The sequence below is a fragment of the Columba livia genome, chromosome 15 (genome assembly GCF_036013475.1).
Source record: "Columba livia isolate bColLiv1 breed racing homer chromosome 15, bColLiv1.pat.W.v2, whole genome shotgun sequence".
NCBI classification, from domain to species: domain Eukaryota; kingdom Metazoa; phylum Chordata; class Aves; order Columbiformes; family Columbidae; genus Columba; species Columba livia.
In genome coordinates, this window is record NC_088616.1 from 3,716,460 (window position 1) to 3,740,033 (window position 23,574).

Consider the following 23,574-nt stretch of genomic DNA (forward strand, 5'->3'; position numbering starts at 1 on the left):
CCCGCCGGGGGCCGCAGCTTCCTTCCCCACAGACGGCTCCTGTGGGGGCTCCGCCCTGGGTCTCCCCGAGTCCTGCCTGGGGAAGGCCCCCCCTTCTGCCGCCGGACGGCACCGTCCTCCCGCCCCTTCCCTGCCCTCCGTGACAGGAACCTGGCGGGCAGCGCCGTGCGCAGCGCTCCGGGACGGGTGTGCTGAGGTGGGACGAGTCCCCGCTGCCGGGCACGGAGCGGTCACTCCTGACGCGGCCAGCTCCCGGCCCGGGCCCGCCTCAGCCGCCCGGACGGAGCGCGGGGGCCGCCCGGGAACAAGCGCCCGCCCGGTGGCCTCGCGTGCGGCCGGGGCGCAGCCCGCCCTGCCCAGGGACCGCGACCCGGGGCCGGGCCAAAGCAGCGCTCACAGGACCCGCCGTGCGCCCCCGGGGCGGGTCGAGAGCCCCCGGGCAGGGCCGGGCGGCGGGATGCCCGCCCGCCGCGGAGTGGAAACGGGCGGGGAAAAGCTGCTCCCGCGCTCGCCCCGTCCCTCCCTCCCCACTCACTCACACACACACACTCACACACACACTCAGACACACACACACCTCTGCCCTGGCAGGCGGCTGAGGGGCACTTTGGGGAATTATTTTCTTTCCACACCCAGTTCGCTTCTGACATCATTTCTGCGGGAGGGCGGGCAGGAGGCAGCAGCCGCAGCCGCCAGACGGTCGCTGCCCGCGGAGCTCTGCCCGCCGGCCCTGCGCCCGTGAGTACTGCGGGGGACGCCGGGCTGAGCGGGGCGGGGGTCTGGGGGGGATTTGCCAGCGAGGGGAGGAACAAACCTAAAAAAACGGGGGGAGGAGGGAATAAAACCAAGGATTTTGTTTACTACAAAACAAACTTCTTCTCGGCACGTCGGCGGCCGCGGTGCTGAGCCATCCCCCGGGGCGGCGGGTCGTTGTAACCCCGGGCTGGCGGGCTGGCCCCCCGGTCCCGCTCCCTCCCGGGGCTCCGGCCGCGGGACCCGCTCGGCATCGGGCATCGGGCGGCGGGACAGGGCGGGACGGGTCGCGGCCGCTCCCGGGTGCCCGACAGGCCGCGCCGAACCGGCGGACAGTTCGCGCTCTCCACGGGATACTTGTGCGGTGTTTTTTTCTTTAAAGTACTCTGAGTGGGGTTTGCGTATGCTACAGGAACGTGGGATTGGCTTTGGCAGTTGACACCCCCCCTAGTGGAAAGAAAATATAAATAATTCAGTGCAGATTTCGGTTGACGAAGTTTTTGACAGCGTTAAAAAGTTTTTCAACTTGAGTCAAACTACGGTTTTCATAAGCCAGTCTGTCTTACTGCTGGTTTTATTCCTGTCTGTGATGTCCAGAGGAGGTTGTTTGCCAGGTACCAGACAGGCGGCTTTCAGTAGCATGGGGTGCTTGTAATATATTGAATTTAAGAGATCAGCTCCTTGTTTGGACATCTCCAGCGAAACAGCGCACCGCGGTCCTTTCCCCAGCACACAGACCCAGGGTTTGCTCCTACTCAGAATTCTGCCACCGTGAAACCTGCAGTTTGGCCTGCCTGTGGATTTCTTGGCAGAAATATTTTGTTCACATGCTGCAGGAATGTCTTTCCCCCCCCCCCAACACATGGCAGTAATATGTAAATGATCAGTAATTATTGCAGTTGAGCATCTTAGTTAGAAGCATCTTCTGGCTTGAAACAGGACTGTGAAGAAACGCACTGAATAACTGCAAAATGCACACTTGATTTTCTTAGAGTTTTCTTTAGGAACTTTGGATGTAAACAGCTGTGGTTGGCTAATCTTCATCAAAAGAGAAAAGGTAGCACTTTCTCTTCACTTTCAGACCCCATACGTACAGTGCTGGTATGTTAGCTATGTAAAATAAGCATTCTTGCCTGCTGGAGCAGATGTTTTTCTATCAAGTAAAGCAGTCTGTCATGATTCTGCCATCCAGACGTGCTCTGTGCTGTTGATTTTGAAGGCTTTGCTGGCCAGGCAGGGTTGGGTGGTTTGAGAACAGAGTGACACAGCTGGGCTGCCAGGACGGAGGTGACAGGTGCCTGCGGACACGGACAGGCAGGAACCCGCACGGATTGGGGGGGAGAGCTGGGCATGAGTTTCGGTGAGGGGAGCTGCATTTTACTGGAGAGTCCAGCTACTTTTTGATAGGAGAGTGTGTGACAAATTAAACGCCATGCTAAGGAATGCAGCTGGGGTGTAGGTGCTTAGCACGGCTGGTAAAATCGAAGTGGGAGTGGAAAGAAAGATATATGGAAAACATGCTCACCAGAAGCTGATGTGAGTTTATTCAGCAGGAGGTTTAAAGTCTTGACCTGTTACCTTTCTTCAAAGACACTGAATGAAAGAACTGTTGCTGTCCTCTGCATCCCTTTGTGAACTTGCAGAATAAAGGATGGACTGTTGGGATACCTGAAGGAAAGTTCGTCCTCCATGCTGAATAGAAGTGTGTACAGATTTTATGATGTCAGCTGCATGGCTGACATGGATGTTACCAGGTCGGCTGTCTGCCCAGCCGGGGAACCAGGGATTATTCTGCTGATAGCCATCAGCTCAAGGTGAAATGCAGTAACACCACTGGTAGGAGGCAATCAGTTTCTTATGAATATGCTCATTTGGGAAGGAAAACAGTCTGTTAATATCAGTTAAAATAAACATACTATCAGTAGACAAGATGCTACTGGTGGTGTATGTATTTGTGGTCTCTGGAAAGACTTGTAAGCACCTAAATAGTGTTGATTATGCTGTGGATCTGCCAGTGAGGAAAAACAATGTATTCTATTTGCTTACACATGTTTTAAACCTTGTTAGTAAGGGAAGTTGTTGAACAGACTGAGCAGGTCAAGACTGAAGGCTGCTGCACCGTCATTCTCCTGGACAGAGGTTCTGTCTCAGTTCTTAGATGCAGTAGTTATTGTTTCTGGCCAACATTGCTTAAAGTAAATTACTATCTCAACCTTCCACTTATACCCACTTTCAGTTAATGCACTCTTCACCTCTTGATTGATGAGCATCTCTTGCTTAACGGTTGCCTTTATCTTTCTCTTCCTTCCATTGTCATGGCTTTCCCTTTGGTGTCTGTGTCAAGGTTGTTTCCCATTTTGAGTTTGATGTTCCTACAATGAGTAGAAGAATGTTGTACTGATGAGTCCTACATGCCTATGTAGAGGAGCAAGACCTTCCTCCACTTTTACTAAGTATATTAGCCATAGTTTGGCTCCTTTCATGATGCTGTTTCCCTGTCCATTTGAAAATAAGTTGGATGGCAGCACAAGGAGACATTGCCCTTTTCACCTCGGTGTTTTGTGTATATTTTGGTTTTCCACTTACACATAATGTTCTATCTGTGTCTTGAGCATCATTTAAGACATGACACCACCACATAAATCAGTACAAGAATGTCTTTACTTAAAGAGATAAGTAGGTCTCTGAGGACAAGACCTTTTATACTGCTAGCTGGCAGAAGATCTGCTTTCCAAGTCCCTCTGCTGTGTTCCTGTTGGAAGAAGACCCACCAGAATGAGGCACCGTGTTATACAGGAACTAATAAGAAAGAGATTTACTCTGAAGTGTACCAAACACTTTATACAAAGTCCATGGAATACTTCAGCCCAGCCAAATTTGAAAGTAGAAAGGAATGCACAGCTTTTATTGACATCAGATTTGTCTCAGAGGGGAAGCAAGGGAAACATAAGCACAGCACTAAGGAATTCCATTCATGGAGCTGTTGAATGTTTGTGAGGGTTGGTTTGTTTTTCGGATGCTGAAAACAAACAAGTGATGTTTGTGGTGGGATCTCAGTCTTTGCAATTTTTGTTGAAAGCTTTACTATTTTAGAGGGAAGATAATTTTGTAAAATGTATCACAGTATCTTACTTTTTAGAAAACAGATCTTGCTGGGTGGGATTCAAGAGAAAGCCTGATGGCCTAAATTCATCCATCAAAGGAATTATTATTTCTTCACTGAATGGGGAAAATGTAATTACGCCTTTTTATTTTGCCTATGAAGTTTCACGGGCAGGTTTAATGACGGTATGTGCACGCCAGGTGAGGCCTCATAATTTGGGTGTGACCTTAAAATACAACCCTCTGGCTGTGTGGAGATGTTCACATGAGTCTGTAGGTGGGGCAGAAAGTGGACTGACTCAAACACCCCTCAGAGATGGCTATAGGATATGTATTTATGGTTTACTTCATTGATTCCTAAACACTGCACTGATTACGAATTAGAATGTAAAAATGACATTCCAAAGGTAGGGTGAGTATTAAATCGCATCATATGCTGCAGTATTGCTGTGAAACAATAGTAGTAGTTGTGGAAGAGTTTGCTCCTTTTACTTTATAGCCAACTGTTGTACTGTCAACAGAGATGTATTTTCACACTCTTCCTAGATGATGTGTAAACTCTGAAAGAACTAAACCCAAAATTTCTCAATCCAGAGCTGGGCAAAGCCAAATCAAAACAAGCAGTTTGAAAATTTTACAGCAGCGAATCTAACACATGTAATTGCTGGCAATTTCCATAGAGCATCTGCCAAAGCTAAAACAATATCAGCTTTCATTTCTACTGAATTAAACACATTGCATTCAATCTGGAAAGACAGACTTTTTCTGCTTTTGTTTGTTGGTTAATTAGGTGGAACAACATAAATCACTCGAGCTGTTGTGTTGTATCTGGAATAATCTCTGGATAAGCAGCAGTCTGTAGTCAGTGGAGCTCGGGGGCTGGGATTTGCTCTCAGGACTATATTAAAGTCTGGAGTTAATGCTGCAGGTATGCTTTTAGTTTGCTTTTCACTGGATCAAACTGAAGACACATTCAATCTGTCAACCTGATGAAAAGGTCAGGTATTATACTTGCTCTGTCCCTGCGCTGCCGAGGCGTTGAACAGGGACAATCCTGACAGCGAAGTGTGGCTGCAGAGTGTTTGCAGGGGTGAGGCCGGGCCACACCTCAGCTCAGTTATTTCCTTCAGCAGCAGGTTCCCAGGCGGCCGCTCATGGCTGGAAAAGCTCATTGTATGCCCCATGCCATTGTCCCTGCTCTGTGAATGGAGCCAGAGACTGCAAAGAGCTCTGTGATTCCCGACCACTGCTCGGGAGGGGCTGTAGGTCACCCTCAGAAAAGGGGACAGGCCTCGCTCGCCCTTTGTAGCTTTACCGCTCACCTGAGAAGTTAATCCTCCCTGAAAGCCGATGGTGGGTTGTCAGTCCCATCCTCACTGTCTGTCTTACTCCACCGTAGATTTCAACAGTCGGCTTTGCTCCCAGGTTCGCCTGGGGTCTTTGGAAGACAGGAGAGGATTCAGCAGAGTGCCAAGGGCACGTGTGTCATGCGAAAGCACGTTGAAAAACATAGAGACCTAAAAGAAACTGCTGAGGTCACCATCAGAGGGGTGCAGAGCTGGAGCTCTTGGTCCAGCACAATCACTGGGTCCCATCATCCTTTTTTGTGGAGACAGGTCTTTTTTTCCCTGCTGTGGTGATTGTAAGGTTGTTCCAGAACCTGACAGCTCTAAGAGTTACAGTTTCCATCCTAAATGTACTCACAGCTGATTTATAGCCATTTATTTTCAACTTCAGGTTAAACAGTTCTTTTCTCCTCCATGTGTTTGTCCTGACCTGCAAGCAAGTGTATCCCCAGTCTGTCTTCATCTTTGAGAAGGAACAAGTCAGAACTAGAAGTTCTTGTCTTGTTTAGCTTAGGAAAACAAGCTTTTAGTGCTTTTAGACTAGCTTGATTGTTAAGAAGGTTTTAATGTATGCCGCAGTTTTGTTTATCCTGAAGTGGTATCTGGTATACAGTTTTCTTTAGAAAGCTGGCTGTATGGAAATGGTGCGCTCAATGCCTGGAACGATGCGTGCTTTTTTTTTAATTTCCAAGTGTACAATTAAGCTCTACCCATACATACTTCAAGTTACAAACATTTTATAACATGTTTTGCAGATGTGAAAGCTGAGAGAGTACATTCATGTTTTGTAAGAAACCAGAAACTGCAGTATACAAACTGTTCCTTCTTTCCAATTACTGCTAAATCTTCCCAGACAGTACGTGCCCTTTGCGAACTAATCTCTTGAGCAGATTGCTTCCATGGGGTATCTTTCACTAAAGACCAGGTTTTGTTAGCATTTTTGCCAAGGCACGTGACTCTCGGCATCAACTGAAGGTGGATGAGCAGATGGTGGAAAGCACAAGCAACGACTACGATGTGAATTAGAGATGAATTGCGACCGTGTCAGGTGTTATTTAGCAACAAGGCAGCCTGCTTTACACCGCTGTCTGTTGTGTTGGGATTTAGAAGCAGACACAGAACAGGGTAAATCAGAGATTATGATTATCTAGCGTGAAAGTGCAGTTAGAAGAAGAAGTGCTTTAGGGAAAAAGAAGACTATATAAAAGATTTACTTCTGAAGAAGGTGCTGGTTTGTGCTGCTAGAGGAGGATAAACATGGTCTTTCTGCTGAACACACAAAAATCTCCAAAGAGCAGTTTTGAAAAGATGAAGGCTTAAAGACTATTATTCAAATATTGCCTGTAGTTGAGGGTCTGTCAGTAGAGGTAGCTGCCTTCTGTACCTGCTAACATGTTTTCTCAGCATATACCAACTGTTACGCTTCTCTTCCAGGTTTTGCTGGAGTATTTGGACACACCTATTTCAAATCTTTTAAGCCTAAGGCTGTTTTTTAGGGTTTTCAGGTAGACGTCACAAGGCTCGTTTTCCCCTTAAGTGCCACTTCCCCACCCCATGACAAGGCATTGTGCTGGTGTTTTCCCGAGGTCCTGCCTGTTCTCCTTGCTCCGTGTGCCCACAAAGGCTCACGGCACAGTGACCTCCCCTGGCACACACGGTGGGGCCACAGTGGAAGGAGCGGCAGGGCAAGTCTCAGCCCAGCCCCAGCTTGTCTGCAAATAAATGACTGAGAGAGTTACAAAAGTGGCAGCAATGCTGGCATCCCCAGGTCAAAACTTTACTAAAAGCATCCCTAAGAAGTTAGAAACTTCATCTTCTTTGGGTCTCAGTACTCAAAGCTAGCACTTTATGGTTTTGCTGCAATTTTTTCCTTGTTTTTGTTTGGAAATGTGTAAGATAGCAGTGTTATAATTTCTTAAACTTTGGAGTTCTGGCTTAGTAGCATAGATCTAATAAGGAAAACAGGGGGAGAAAATGTGGAGGAAGTCCAGGGAAGATTTGCCAGGCCCAGCTGTAGGCATGGTCTGTTCTACTTGGGTAACCAGGTAGGGTTGCTGAGGAGGAGCGAAGGTTTAGTGTTGATGAAGCAGATTCAGAAAGAGCTGCCAGGGTGCTTCAGTATCCCTGACACATGGGCAACAGGTAAAACCTGAGCTTATTCCCTCTAAGATTGCTGTTGTTCAGGCAGTCCCACTCAGTACCAGCAGGATGGACAGACATCCAACTGCTGTAATAGCAAAAAGGCTTTATTAATCTATAGAGGGACATTTGTTTTAATCTTGATGAACACAAAAAGCAGACCTCAGGGCTTTGCTTGCAAGGGGAGATTTTCTGAAAGAAGCTGGATAAAAACTGGGCCATACCCCATCTTGCCAGTTTGTCCCCCAGCCCCTGTATTTCACTAATAAAATACATCAAGCCAACTGCTTTAATTGTGCCAGAGCACTCTGGGTTTTAACAGAGCCTGCTGCAAGGGCACCGGCAAACTGAGACCTGGCAGAATCATTGTACTTCCATTTTCTGGGGTTGTATTAAAAAAAGCATAAACATTGTAGTTCAAATAGAACTCTAGAAGATACTGTGAATTAATTTTTGCTATATTGAATTTATTTTTGCCTACATGCAGTGAGTGTATGCAGGGAACATTGTTTAATTTCCGTCCGATTTCCTTGCTTTGTGGTGAAGGCCTTTGAGAAGTAGCTGGAAGTGCAAGTGAGAAGCTCTTTTCCTTCCACAGAAAACAGGCAGCACAAAGAGCCAAGGCCTTGAGTGTGTTCTCTGCTCTTAAGCAAAAAGAGCTGATGGTATCTGTGCCATCTGGGGGCTGAGGGGACATTTGGCACTCTTGATTCCAAGTCCAGCATCGAGGGGCTTATTTCTTGAAGAGCGTACATTGTTCTTCATGCTCAGCTTCATACCAGGAAAAAATTGGATGGGAACCTGGCTGCTGTGTAGACTGGTAATCTTATTTTGCACTTCCCTCCTGAGTTCTCATCCAATATTATAGAGGTCTAGTGTGAATGAACCAGCACTTCTTCAGGGTTTGGAGCTGGCTAAAGAGATGGCTGGTTGAAAGAGGACACGTTGTTTCTGAATTGACTGTTAACCCTGTAATACCTGAGCATGAAAACAGATCAGAATTGGAATCTACACCTGAACATGAAGAATAGCTCAGTGAGGGTCCAGTCCTACAATATATTTGATTTACTGAAAGCAGACAATATGTGAGCATAAATAACAAGAGTTCCACATCTCTTGGTAGACCTGTATTTTTAATTGCTGACTCACACTTATAAATAAGACTTCAGTAGAAGAGAAAACTCTGTTTCTGTGTAGTACACCTGTGAGCTCTAACAGTAGCAGCTCACTTCACGCACCAAAGAACTATCGATGTGTTTTTCAATGATTACGGGCAGCAAAACCTTTGCATGCAGCTTATACATGTAGATGCAATGTTAGCTTCAAGATCAGCACTCCTGTCCTGAAATGTTTCAAGGCTGCTCCCTTAAAGTAAGGCTCCCAAGTCACCATTTAAAATAGAGCTAGATTGCATTTGTTGTATTTCCTTTTCCAATATGCATTGATGATACAGGGGAAAAATAAGGAAGAAAGGTACAGGGATGTGTTTCTCCTTTCTAGACTTCTCCTTGCACAGAAGAAGGATTTTTCTATAGGTGACACGGAGAGGATCCAGATGTGCCACAGCTGGGGCACGCGCACAGCAGCACACAGGAGGACAGCGAGGAGGAGCCGCTCGCTGGGCAGCGCGTCCCAACAGCCCTGCAGGGACAGACGGGATCCAGGGGACACTCCTCAAAGGATGGGTTAATGTATAGGTACTGCAGACTGGGAATAAGGTCAGAGCAATAGTTGGCTTGGAGAACACTGAAAGGGCAAGGTGAAGAAAGAAGTCTAAGAGTTTGGATATTATCTGCCTTGTTTTAAGGAATATCACTCAGTAAATTATACCTTGTGATGTTGGTGTTCCCAACTGTTAAATTAACTCAGAAGGAATAATGAAATTGGAGAAAGTTGTTTCAACTGGTATAATTATTCCCTTGGTGTTAAATTTCCTGACTTTCTCGTCCTTTGTGTTGTTTGATATTTAGGCATTAGAGGATTGTTGGAATCCTCAAAGCTAGTTTGGGAGAAACTCTGCTGCCTGAACTTCCTTCACTTTTGGTTCCAGTTCTGAGAAGCACACAAGAAAAAACAGAACCCTCATATTTGGTAAAAGAAAAAAAAAAGTTAATAGTAGCACTCTGTTCCTTATAAACTGTGGAATTTCATACAAGTTTAGAGACAATGGTCCAGGCAAAACATGAGCCAGCTCCTGAGTTCTCTGTCATGAGACACCATGAGATGTGGCACAAGAACGCTGAACAAAACGAAGTGGTGATCATGTAAATCCAAACATCTTGTGATGCGTCACAAGATGACAGACTTCTCATGCCACCAGCAGACAGGCTTTTTCTTCTGGCTTCACATATGCAGACTTAATTACAACACCGAGGGGCAGAAGAATTGATAATGAAGGCGGCTTGCTTTGAGTAAGTTTTGCACTGGTGACCTCAAGAAGGTTTGGCTGAATTGAATCCGCAGTGATGGGCCAAAGACCTGCTGTTCTGGTTGCAGTGGAAAGCTGCAGGGACGGGAACTCGTTCAGCAGGATCCTCTCCCTTTCCCTGGGTGTGTGCTCAGTGTGGGTGAGGATCCTGCTCATCTCCAGCCCTGCTCTGTGCAGAACCAGAGCTGTTTTGCAGGGTTTGCACCGTGTTTCTAGGCGTGTAAACCAAGGTTGTCCATGGGGGCATTTTCTTCATGTGTTGACTCAGACGAAGATACAAAAAACTGACATGGTCTTCAGAAGTGGGGGCAGCAGAAAATGTTGTGGGGGAAGTTTCAGCCTTCTCGATGCAAATGAGCGCAGGATAAACACAGTGTGCTACGTACGCGTTCCTCTGGTTGCAAAAATCAAATATGCACAAACATGGGAAATAGCCTGGCAGCAGAACTGAACCGCATGGGAAGAAATGCAAGTGTGGGCTGCGGAGATGACATCTGGACTGCAAAGTGGTGATAAACCTTCTGCTAACAACTGTCAAAGACAGAGCTTTCCTTTCTGCTCGCGTGCTGTGCTAAATACCAGAAAAATTTCAAATAGGCATGTTTCTTTGTACTGCTGGACATTAAAGATAAACTTTATCTTAAAGATAAACTGAGGCTTTTTTTTTTTGCAGGGTGTGTAGTTTGACACAGGGAGGCAATCCAGTTTTGTGACATTTGCCTTCTACAGTACAGAACTGTTGGGAATCCGGGGCTGGATACTTTTTCTTTTTACCGTGTGGTTCTGTGATTGTGGTGCTGTTTTATCTCGTAAAAACGTACTTGTCTCTGCACGTCTGGATTATAGCAAAGGCCTTTCTCAGCCACTCTTGTGAGGCACATCAGGCTCCCAGAACAGAAGTGCAAATTACTGCTCCCAATAGACTGTTTTACTGAAAAGATGACGGATCGGTGTGACTGCTGCAGTCATTCTCCCTGGGCAAAACCAGGGAGTGTTACCCAGACACAGTTCTGCACTAATTGAAAAAATCTCTGTTGTTAGTGTAGCTGGCCTTCTGTTTTCAATGTGGTTTGTGTCAGTGTCCTGCAACGTCACAGCGTTTGTGGGAAACCCTGTTACCGCAGCAAATGTGGATGTGTTCAGCGGGGTTCTCACACCTCGCTCCTTGGGGATTCAGTTGCACTCTGCACTTGGAACTCAGCTGTACCTGCGCTTTTCTACTTTGCAGCAGACTTTGCAAAGTGGTGTTAAATGCTGAGGCTTGCGGTTGAAGAATCCGTGTTGACATCCAATGTCATCCTCACTGTAACCCCAAAATCTGTTTTGAAGGTCCCACGTGATGAGCTCAGTCCTATGTGATGTTCTCTTTTGTCAGAGCTTTGCTGGAGATGAGTGCAGGGGCTTCCTGAACAGCCTGGGATGGGCAGAGCTGGAGGGGCAGGTCTCTGGTCCACACTCCTGCTCCAAGCAGGGACTTAGTTTGGGATGCTCTGGGCCTTGCTTCAGTCAAGTTCTGAAAATGTCCAAGAATGGGGATCCCACAGCCTCTTGGGCCATGTGCCAGTGCTTAATCATGCTCATTGAATATAATTAATACATTTTTCACAATTGGAATATTTCTTGTTGTAACTTGTGGCTGTTGCCTCTTGTCTTTTCATCGTGTACTTCTGAGAAGAGTGGCTCTATTATTTCTACTAAAGATAACTACAGTGTGCCCAAAAAGCTTTTTGTGTGTGTGTGTGTGTGTAAAAACTATTAAAAGAATTCAGACTTCTTTGGGGAATGATGAACAATATCTGTTGCATCATCCCGGTCTTCCTCCATGCCTAAAGGCAGTGTGCTTAAAAATCATCAACACCGTGGCCTGAGAGCATAATACATATTGCTTCAGATGATAGGAAGTAAAAAATTACTCTGCCTAGGAAGCTTTTTTTGATCAATACAAATATTCTTACCTATAATCAACAGATTAATACAGAAGAGTTGAGCAATGGTTTGTTTAAGAGCAGGACTCCTGTAAGAGCAAGAAACCTTTTCATGGCAGTGTGTATTAGCACTGGTAGCAGGGCAGTGCTCCCAGAGCTGCAAAACAGCCATGCAAAAAATACAGCGGAATCCCTCATCACTTCACACATTGATGGCAGTGAAGTTTTACTTGAACAGTCTGATCACAAGTGTGATGGGAGCGGCTGAGGGACCTGGGGGTTCAGCTGGAGAACAGGAGCCAAGGGGAGACCTTCTGATCTCTGAACTGCCTGAAAGGAGCTTGGAGGATGGAAGGGGTTGGTCTCTCCTCCCAAGTAACCAGTGACAGGACAAGAAGAAATGGCCTCAAGTTGCACCAGGGGAGGTTTAGATTGGATATTAGGAAAAAATTCTTCCTGGAAAGGGCTGTGGGGCATTGGAACAGGCTGCCCAGGGCAGTGGTGGAGTCACCATCCCTGGAGGGGTTTAAAAGGCGTTTAGACGAGGTTCTTAGGGACGTGGTTTAATGCTGGAGTTAGGTTATGGTTGGAGTTGATGATCATGAGGGTCTCTTCCAACTGAAATGATTCTATGATTCTATCGTCATTCCTATGCACCTTCTTAATATAGTTGTTTGCAGATTCTAGTTCAGTGTAATAACACCAAGTACTAGAGTCCCAAATTTAAGATTTAAAAATGCATTTTCTGTTCTTATTCACAGCCCTTTTAAAGCAATATTTTCTTGTGGTGCATGAATTAAGTGTAAGGGATGATAGGATTTTAATGTAGTGCAAATTGCTGGTTGCCCTGTTGAGCAGAACAAGTTCAGGCAGGTCAAACAGCAGTGCCAGCCTGTTTGTTCTTGCAGGTGCCCTCCGTTTGAGGCCAGAGCCACTGCCCAATGACACACTGGTGCTTTGGTGAGCTCCGGTGGGGGCTCCAGCTCCTGCTACAACAACCAGGAACAACCTGAAGAGAACCCTTGAGAAACAGTTACTGGTGAATAAGAAACAAAGAGGGCGACAGCTAGTGTGCAAGACAGGATGTTACCACTGTGTTTGGTTAGTAATGAACTATGAATGTAAGGATTCTAAATATTAACACAAAGAGCATTCTCAGTAATTCTGCATGTGGCACCATGGCCATGTCCTTCCCTTGCTCACGGAGGGCGACAGGAGCTGCCTGCTGCGGGGACGGGTCCCCAGGCAGCTGTGGTCAGAGGGACAGGAGAGGGAGACGAAGGGTCTCCAGTCTGCAAAATAAACTTCTCAATTCCAGCTATGTCTGGAATGGAGGAGGACCGGTTGCTTAGAACCAAGTCCAGACTTTCTGCCTTGAGAGGGATGCAGGTGCTGTGGGAGCTCCTGTTGTCACTGGCAGCATTGCAGGAGCAGCTCCGGGCTCCGTGCACGCACAGCGTTTAGCTGCAAACCCCTCCTCAATCCTCACTCCTCACTCCTTGGGTTGTGATGGACCAGAGACGTTCCTTGGGCTCCATGGGAAGAGCAAGGTGCTTGGAGTGGCTGAAGTCCACAGATCTTTCTGTGCTCCTCTGGGATCCCCGCTCAGGCCTTGCAGATTGGGTAACAAGTTCTCCTTGTCTTTTAGCTGGTATTAATTACTTGGAGTTGGTCTGGTTCATTCCTTCCTCCAGCGTGTTTCATTCCCGTATCTGTGTATAGTTGTAGCACGGTGTGCACAGACGTTGTAGCAGCTCATGGAAGGAGCCATTGCCAGCAAGTCAGGAGGAGGGATCCAAAACTGCCTGGTAGGATGGGTCTTGAGAGAAGAAACATCAAACTATTGTTTCTGTTCTTTATTTTTTTTGCAAAGACAGAACCACCTTTTGCTTTAATCTTGGCTTTATTTGGGTTAAACATGAAATATCTTCTCCTCATCACCCATCCACGTTTGTCCATCCTGTTAGAAACACTTCTGTTTATGGCTGAAAGCAATAAAACACAAACAGTCACTTGACCGAAGATTAAGTGGATTTGTCTCTGCTGGCAAGTCTTGACTTTGCAAGATTGGTTTTAATTAGGTTCCATTTTTCTGTCTCTCTTTATGATGCTTCATGTAATATGATGAAATTGTATTGTTGTTCTTAAAATAATACTGAGTACAATTTGATTCTCTCTCCTTATAAGGCAGATGAGCGGTGCGTTATTGTCTGCTTAGATACCATCTGTGCAACAAATGGAACTCAGAGAAACCCAACCGCAAGACAAGAGAGCGCTGTGTGAGGACCAGTACATTGCACATTGGAAATATTTTGATGTGGCATTATGCAAACCCACAAAATATCTTCTTTTCCTTCTTCTTTCCATTCAAGAAGGGCTTGATAGAGCCATGAATGACATTTCTAGAAGCAGAACTAGATTCAGAGGGTCTTGAGTCATCTATAGAATTGACTCTTTGGAGGAAATTACCACTTTTGTTCTTTGTTGTGGCTGAGAAGGCAAAGTTTAACAGGGAGAAAATGGGAAGGCATAAAAACTTGAGTAGCTACTTTCCTTATTTTAGGATTTGACTTGGCTTTCCTGTACAGTCGTTCCAATTAGATGGAGATATAAGGTTATCTGGTCAATTTGCATCTTCTCAAAAGCACTTTAATCCTGTTTGGCTTTGTGCTCGTTGCAATGCTGTACTGAGGTGTAGATATAAGGGATCAATTTGGAGCTTCTGGTTTCATGTGCTGTCTGTTACGTTTTTGTCAAAGTTTTACTTGTATTTTGGCCTGTTAAAGCAGCCCTTTTATTTGGTTCACTTCTCCAGGTGGGTTGTGATTCTAGTAAATGGCAGTAGGGGAGAGGGTTAGACATGAAAAACAACACAGAAGTCTTAAAAAAAAGTCATAATTGGCTTTTCTTCTGAATATTTGCTGCGTTACATGAGTGGGATCATTTGACATAAGAAAATGTGTCCAAAGCAAAGGAAGTGGAGAAACATGAGCTAATGTACTGATGAGTGATAACGTGCAGGTGATGCTACAGAATGGTGCACATGAAATGCAAAGAAAATATCTGCAAGGCTGCAGATTCCTTATAGAATATAGCATATATTAATTGGCAAGCATTTTTACACAATAAGAAGAAAAAGATAATAGATATACCAAGCAATTGTACATTTCTGTGTGTTGGTAACAGTAGTTTTCCCCAACCTGTTTGTTATGTGCCCACAGATTTATTGGGGATCCCAGTTCAAATAAAGTTTGTGGTTCCTTTGTACATAAGAATATTTTGGTTTTCATTTGAGATGTGAAATGGTAATAAATGGGTTAGATAAGGTATGAAGATAATAGGGGGACTATGAAGAGTATTAAGTGACTGAACATAACATAACTAACTGGATTATTGTATGACTAATGGGTTTATTCAGCTTTACTAGTCAGAGTAATACATTTGAGCAAGCAGGAGCATTAAATCATTCATCCAGAGATAAAACTTGTCACTATATGAGCAAAGGGCAACCAAAATTCAACCTAAGGTACAACAGAGCTGGTGCTAAATCTAGGAAGTCATTCTTGATGTGCTTAATGTTGTTCTACAAGCATCCTCTGGAAGCCCATGTTTCTTTGTCCTTGGAAAGCACGGTTGAACCAAGACTTCCCCAAAGCCCGTGGCAATTCCAGCATCACATGCAAATGAGGCTGGAATTTGAAAAGTGCTTCTCTAAAAGTCAACCTGAAGGAGTGTTTTCTGTCCTCGCTGGAGAAGCGCACGGAAAGACTCTTGTGTGCGTCTCTACCCAGTGCAGCCGGCCCGCGGGCAGGTTGCAAAACGCGCCTCTTGGCTTCATGTCAAGTTGTGATTCATTTTAACACCAGCGATGCTAGTTACGTATCACACACCCCAAACAGAAAGCCGTTGTGCCGATGAAAGTCTGATTACGTGAAATCTTTTCTCTCTGGGGAAGGACTGTGTGCTGCAGACTTAGTGCATGCGGCTCTGAAACACCCTGGCGCTGACCCGGGCTGCTCAGTGAAACTGCAGAACGACAGGTGGAGAAGTGAACGGCTTTTAAAGATTGATCTAATATTCTCTTGTTTTCAACAGATTTATCACAGACTAAAGCCTCCAGTGATCAAGGATGTTGATTCTTCTGGCTTTCATTATTGTGTTTCACATAACCTCGGCAGCACTGCTGTTCATCTCAACCATTGACAATGTGAGTGTCATTTCTTCTCCTTTTCTCTCAAACACATAAAAATGAAGTTATTCTCTAGTTATGTTCATCTTGCATATTGAAAGCATGTAACTTTGTTAGGCACACTGGTCTGCTTGCACCTTTTTGTAACAAAAATGCCCTGAATATGCGTGTTGCTATACAGGGAGGAGACTATACACATACAAACTGTACATTCGTATGGCATCATGTTATAGCCCCATGTTATGCAGCTGATCTTCTCTCCTGTGAGACATTAATAGTTGGCCAGGGAGTGTATTTACAAATCCTGCCTTGCTTGCAGGGCGGAGGTGTGGGACTTGGTTAAATAGAAATGAGGGAAAAGGGGAAAAAAATCTGTCGTCCCTTTGTGTCAAGCACATGAAGTCAATTAGCTCGTGACCAATCCGTGGGGATAATTTCAGTCAAGGTATGTTTGCCTCACAAGTGGTTATCCAAGATGCCCAATTAAGTCATGAAGCACACACCATGAATCTACCTGTTTCCATCCAGTTAAGCTGTTCCAGGACAAAGATTTAGAAGAAAGAATTTACCTTCTGGTGTTGACATCTAGCTCTTAATTGAATTTTCCTCTTCCCAAACCAGCCCACTATCCTGACGGGTACTCTTCACTGGGCACTGGAGTCTTTCTTTCCCTAGTAGATAAGTGTATATACAGGCTTTTAGAATTAAAAAAATATATGTGCTGAAAATATTCTCGTGTAGTCAGTGAAGCTGGTTTGAATTCCATGGTCTTTTCCAGGACCGCTCCAAGTGAAATGATGTGTTACCCACAGCTTTATATTGCAAAATTGTACAAACTCAGATGTTATCTTTTAGTCAGCTGGTTGATTTGTTCCAGTGAAGCAGGTCATGGACTGAGCACTACAGCAGGTTGCCTTACCCTGCTGCTTTGAATATTTGGAAAGCTAGGACAGTGGACAAAGCAACTTATTCTAGTTCAGAACTGCTCCATACAAATCAAATTATTATAGAAATAAAACCCCATGCCCTCTGCTTTATGTCATTAGCTGCTTTTAAGCAGTCACAAACTTACACTGTGTAACCTTCTATTAGATTTTATCATCTTCCGAGGCTTTTTATAGTCATGGAAATAACTCTGAAAGGGTTATATGGTGCTCATAGCTGAAAAAGAATATATTGAATTTGGACTTCAAAACCCAAATGAAAGGCATCCTGAGAAGGGAATGCTTTTTCTTAAAACACAGTGTTACCGTTACACATATGCCTACTATCATAAAATATTATTGTTTTTATTGCATTATTGTTTGCAGAGCTGCACAGTAAGCTGAGAGGTTTCTGGAATGTCTGTTTAAGCAGCAGATGCTACCAGGAGTCATATTTAAAAGTCGTATTTTTCCAGCACCAGTCTCAAAACAAAGGCCTGGGTAGCGATCGGAATGGGAACGGGTTTCCTGAGGAAATGCCACTCGTGTGGGGCACTCACGGCATTTCCCAGGCTACCGTAAAAATCTGTTCAGTCACCGTGGTACCATTTTACCTTAAGTGTTAAAATATCAAAATAGAAATAGCACAGGAAGATCTCAATTTGTCATTAGCCACTCCCGGTCAGATGCCCTCGGGTACAAGCTGCGTTTACACATGGATGGCACAGCTACATCACGGTGAGATTAAGTCAGGTCAGTGTCAGGAACCAGAACATCTATAAAGGGTTTCTGTTTCGCGGATTTATGCCCTGCTGTTTCCTGTGAATTAAAAAATGCTGTGCCTTTAAAGAGCTGGGCATCCTCAACAGGGTCTGGAGGAACAAAGCCAGTCTTGGCCAGGTACCTTAAGGAGTGAGTAATCACTGAGTAGCCAACATTTCTGCCCAAACAGCAGAAAATCCCATGTGCTTTGGGGTGTTTAACATTGCCATCTGTTCCCTTTTCTACTGCACGCAGCTTTAAAATGAAAATAACGTGAATATAATACACAGTTTATTCCAAAATGGCATTAGATTTTGGATTTAGTTTGAATGGTTAATTATCAAAACTGAACAGGAATTTGTGCTGGCTGATGTTTCTGATCAGGAGACTGACAACTAAAGACTGTGGGGGGGTGTTTGGTTGGTTTGTGTGTGTAAGAGCCCTTTACTTTTATTTTGCAGGCCTGGTGGGTAGGAGATGTTTTTACTACAGATGTCTGGAGAGTGTGCACCACACATAACAGCACCTGTATGGCCATCGGTGATCATTTCAGCGGTGAGTGTCTCTCCAGGCCTCTGTCTCAGCTCCTTTAGCTGGAGGTCTGGGGGAAGCGCACTGAAATTTGTGGGGGAAATAATATATTTGCTCAAAAAGCTGCATGCTCTAACTACTCAGATCTTCTAAATCTTTGATACTGGCTTCTCATTTTGAAAAAGCAAACTGTTCCAACAGTTTCTGTGAGAGGAGAGCAGAGGGAACTGTCAGGTGCACTTGAAAGCTCAGTGCAAGAGAGCAAATGCGGGCAACTGACAAGGAGCGCTAAGGAGTTCTGCAAAAATGAGGTCAGGTAAAAAGAGTGAAGTCATCTGAAAGTGTGGCTGAAGTGCTAGAACTTGTCTCAGGACTGAACTTTAGTTTCCAAAGAGGGACCCCAAAGTACTGGCTGCACACAGGGATGGGGGAAAAAGTGGAAGAAAGTCAGAACACAGGTTTTAACAAAGAGGCCTTAATATACAGCACAGCCAAACATCCTGCTTTACAGAACCCCCCAAATTTCTCAAATGTTACATTTGCTTTATTTCTATACTTTCAGTCTTTGTGTATATGAAAGAGGTAGATGATTTGAGGAGCCATGTATCTGTATCACAGCTTGGCTTTCCAAGCATCAGGTTGGTTCGGTCAAATCTGTGTTGCACGAGATGATGCATTATGCACAGGCATATCTAAACTAACACCAATGTAAGGAATTTGCATTTGATGTCTTGTGGTACTGTGCGTCCATTGAAATCAGGTACCCGAACCAGCTCAGGTACGTCTGCTGTTCCCAGAGCTACTCACTGCAGCACAGCTCTGCCAGAGGAGAGCTGCTGCGAGGAGTTAGTGCAGCAAAGTTACACACAGCAGCTACCTGTAGTAACAAATCGATTGGTCACTTCACCTCCCAGTTACAGAGAAGGAACTGACAGGATGAAAACCCTTTAGCCAAGCGTGGAGGTCGTGGCTGGCTCCATCTCAGCAGGCAGAGCTCCCCCCAGGCCTGGCGGGGGACTCGGGTCGGCGCCTGGAGCCCTTTGGGACACCTGTCAGTTCTTTGCTTTTAGTGCGTCGGTTGGATGTGGTGTGGGAGAAATAGTCTCTGCAGTATTTTTATTCAGGTTTAACGAAAAGCTTTGAAAAGCCCTTAAAGCTCTGGCTAAGTACCCAGGAAGGTGAGAAGAGCCACTCTGAGCAACGTGCGCCTGCTGAACTGCTGACAACTCACTGCTGGACGGGGCAGGAGAGAAACTGTATTTTTAATCAAGGCTGCTTTTTTGTTTTTGCAGAATATCAATCAATTCAGGCTGTCCAGGCCACCATGGTCCTATCTACTATTTTCTGTTGTGTGGCATTTCTGGTTTTCATTCTTCAACTCTTCCGTCTAAAGCAAGGAGAAAGATTTGTGTTAACCTCCGTTATCCAGCTCCTGTCATGTGAGTGATTTTTCAACAGTTGTGACTTTATGATGTTTGCATGAAAGTAGGAAAGGGAAGGGGGAAAAGGGTTCAAAAAGAATGAGCTGCAAGGGGAAAATGGTTTCAAAAAGAATGAGCTGCATGAGAAATTTGTAGGGCTCTTGAGGTCACAGCTTATCCGTCAGATTTGTTTAAACAGTGAACTGCTCTGTTCTGTACTGTTTAGGCACTTAAAATAAGGATGACATTGCTGCTCAGAATAAAGTCATTTAAACCTTGAAGGGAAAGAATCTGAGATTCTGAACTGGTTGAACAAATTAAATAACCCTGAAATTGTTGCAGGCAGGTACTTCCTGAATTTTTTGTTAGTCTTTAAAACTCTCCAGATGTTTCGAGTCATTTGGTGTTCATTGCAAATGACATAAATACACAACAGCACTTCACATTTAATCCATGCCAAAGAAACTGAAAACGTGTCCTGAAATGCTCCCACTTTAGTTTGAGGATGGAAAGTGAGCGTCTGCATAAAAGGCCGTTGGTGGAAGCAGCTGACAGGAGGAAGCCAGTGACTGGTTTTCATGCACATTGATAATACTTCAAGCGGCTGAACTTGACAATTTTCTTCGTTCTCCAGGTCTGTGCGTTATGATTGCAGCTTCCATTTATACAGACAGGCACGAAGAGCTACACAAGAGCGCTGCATACTTCATTGACGTGTCCGGAGGCCGATACGGCTATTCCTTCGTCTTAGCCTGGATCGCGTTTGCCTTCACCCTCATCAGCGGTGTGATGTACCTAATATTAAGGAAGCGTAAATAAATGTCAGCAGCTAGTTATTTCTGTCACTACAGTACAAAACCAAGTTCCAGTAACCATTTTGTATATAATCATTTACATGGTTTTGTAGTAAAGGTATTGTTTCTCTACAAATGTACTGTGTTCTTGATATGAAACAGAACTTTTGAACAAGGCAGGTTTCATGGAATGCCTGCACCAGCAGGTCAGGGGGCTGAGCAGGACAGAGCCGAGTAGTTTATTTTACGTATTTCATCATCATACATGATTTTCCATTTACTAGACATTAACAGTTTGTTCCTGGCCTCTAGTAGATCACAAACAAGGCCCATGCAAATTAATTTGTAATCAATGTGCTAACTGTATTCCTGGACCAGATGTATCCCTTTGGGGTGGGATAAGTATAGGGGGAGTAAAAAATGAGGCCCAGATCACAGTGAAAAAGCGAACAATTCTAAAAGGCCAAAGCTGCCCACAGTGCATCTGTTCTGGCAGAGGCCGAGGGTTGTGCTGTTTATAATGTGCAGTAAGTGTCATCGCGCTTTTATTAAAACCACTTGCTTTGCAGAAGTAAACAACCCCTTTTTGTAATCCAGCTAATTATTCCCTTGCTTCTCTTTCACATTTAATTTAAGCATAGGGAGCCTTTGGTGGGAGAATTCACCAGCAAATTCACTGGACAACTGGGGACCAGAGTAGTCTGAGCAGTAAGAAATACCCCACTCACCTCCTTATTTTGGCATGGTGTATAGTCTTTCTGGAAGGAAGGAAGAAAGGGGAAAAAAAAGCATTACCTTGCAAATTTCTAAGCAAATTAGTGATCAAGCAATGCCAAATTTGAGATTTTACAGCCAAACTCAACATGTTTATTACACCGGGCTTGTATTATACAATGATTTCATGGCTAATATATCATTTACAAAAGAATTCCCTGAGTCTGCCCATTAGGAAATTGGCCTTTCAGAAAGTCATTCTAAATTCCTTTGTGGGTTTTACTTGAACTAAACACTCCTAGCAAATAAATCCAAGTGCAATTACTATGCTTAGGAATTCCAGGACAGTTTTTTCAAGCTGAAATGACTTGGTGATTTCTATTTTTCAATAATTTTGTGAGAGAAATCTGTACTGTAATACCAGGCTTAACTGCTCAGCAGTGTAATATTGGCTTTGGCTGATGGTGATGTTGGAGCTGGGAGCTCAGTGTGGAGAATGAATGAGGTGCCTTTCTCTGGCTAGTCACAGCTTTGATGCTTAAATACAGATTTGCCTTTGTAGAAAAGCACTAACCATGTATTTATTTCAGTATATTCACTACAGCTGACCCAATACACAGGCAGTAAAAAAGTAAAAAGCTTTGGAATGAGGTTTTACACTTAATGTAGAACAATTCATTATTAGAAAGTAGTGCAGCTCTCCTAAAGTTGATACTTACTGCATTATACATCAGCCAATGGTCTGACCCATTCCTGCAGAGAATTCATCCTTGATTTCTCACAAAGCAAAAGTTCAGGTGCAGAACAGTCCAGGAACTGTTTCCAATATGAGTAGTAGGTCATGTCATTCCATCTCCATTCCATGAACATCCTAAAATTATTTGGCACGTACTACTTGTGTTTTGGGAGCAAAGCAGGCCCAGCGAGACTCTTCAGAAATCAGACCAGTAAGCAGCACAGCACATTTTAAGTAATAATAATAGTAAAAAACCCAAATCGGTCTGAGCAAAATGCATTCTCATCAGCCTGGCGTGATGCTGATATTTTTATCACGTTGGTTTGGTTTGTTTTTTCCCTCCTATGGAAATGCTCTGAAGTTCAAGAATTACTACCCTGCTTTTTTAGAAAATGTTTTGACAGTTTGCTGAATACATTTCACCTGAATTTGCACGCATGAAGACTTTGTCTTACATAAGTAGGTGCAGTTTAAGGTTGAAAGCAGACAGACTATGAACCAGGCATTTTGCTAGTTCTATTCCAACATGAAATAGGGAAATTCTTAAGCAACTGCGGGTTAAAATCATCTTATATCTAGAAGACTGTCCTGTAAACTTGTAAATTAACCTGTTGTGCCTCTGACTTGAAGAGTTTTGTGCCTTAATAATGCTCGAGTCATTTATAGACGAAGTATTTAAAATAAAGATGTATATATACATGAACACTCAGCTCAATTCCACAGTAAAGATCTGTCCCTTTAATTAACAGCGAAAAGCGTGCACACCACGGTGAACAAACAGCAGCACACGCGGGATGCCACATAGAACAGAGCGGGTGCGAGTGTTGTACGTACCAAGAAAACAAATGCCCAAACAGCTCGAACTAGAGTTTGAATAGGACAAACATATTTTAGGATATTCTTTCTACCTGATATGCCTTTAAAATATACCATTTTCTATGCTCTCTTTATTCTGAAAGTGTACATGAAAATAAAGTTAAAACAAATTCTTGTCCTATAATAGCAAGCTTGATACATTTAGCAATCTGACCTTGTCTTTAAGCCTGGGATATATTTACACAATTTTGGACAAGAAATAGTGGAGTATTTGTGTGAACAGGTGAAATTAAATTCTTTCTGCCTGTACTAGAACCACAAGCTGGTTATTTTTGTCCTTTGTTGAAGACCTTCCAGGGTAAGCAGGGAAAATACTAGTGCATTGAACATCTAAATGTATGGTGTTAAAAGACCAGACGCTGAGTGATGCAAGATCCACAGATGCTCTGATAAGTAGTTGACTTGTAAGCTTATTTCTTTTCCTCATTTGCAGAAGCAGCTGTGGGTTGAAGATCAGGTTGAGGGCCTTGAGCATGAGAGAAAATGACATTAGAAACAGGCCAGTGACTTCTGTATCTGCTCCAGCCCGGGCTTCAGGTTTACACAGAGATGGTAACAATACAGACAGGTTTGTACAGACTGATCCAAAACGGCCCCTCCCAGCTCCCCAGAAACAATTTCCCCAACCCCATAAAACTTTTGCTTTCTGATCATGGTGAACACAAGGGAAAAGTCCGAACTATTACAATATAACCTAGCAGCTGTGAATCTACCCGGACTTTTTTATACGTGGCAAGTAGGCACCTGAAAGGATGTACAAGAAACAAATCTTGGAAAACAACTCTAGAATGTTTATATCAATGTATTTTCTTAAATGTATTTTTTAATGTATTCCATCCAAGATGAAGGAAAAGTTCTGCAGTACTTGGCTATGAGATATCTTAAAAAAATGCACTGTAGGTGATAGGAGCTGTGCTGCTTAGGCATTAGCTATG

General features: G+C 44.2%; 1 protein-coding gene across 1 annotated transcript; it reads left to right on the plus strand.

Annotated features, from left to right (window-relative positions):
- The first annotated feature begins 511 nt into the window (after window positions 1-511).
- EMP2 (epithelial membrane protein 2) lies at window positions 512-22,763 on the plus strand. The gene is made up of 5 exons (XM_065030513.1): window positions 512-738; window positions 15,789-15,900; window positions 18,029-18,122; window positions 19,391-19,537; window positions 20,154-22,763. The coding sequence occupies exons 2-5, from the start codon at window positions 15,823-15,825 to the stop codon at window positions 20,336-20,338; spliced, it is 504 nt and encodes a 167-aa protein (XP_064886585.1). The 5' UTR covers window positions 512-738; window positions 15,789-15,822; the 3' UTR covers window positions 20,339-22,763.
- The last annotated feature ends 811 nt before the right edge of the window (window positions 22,764-23,574 follow it).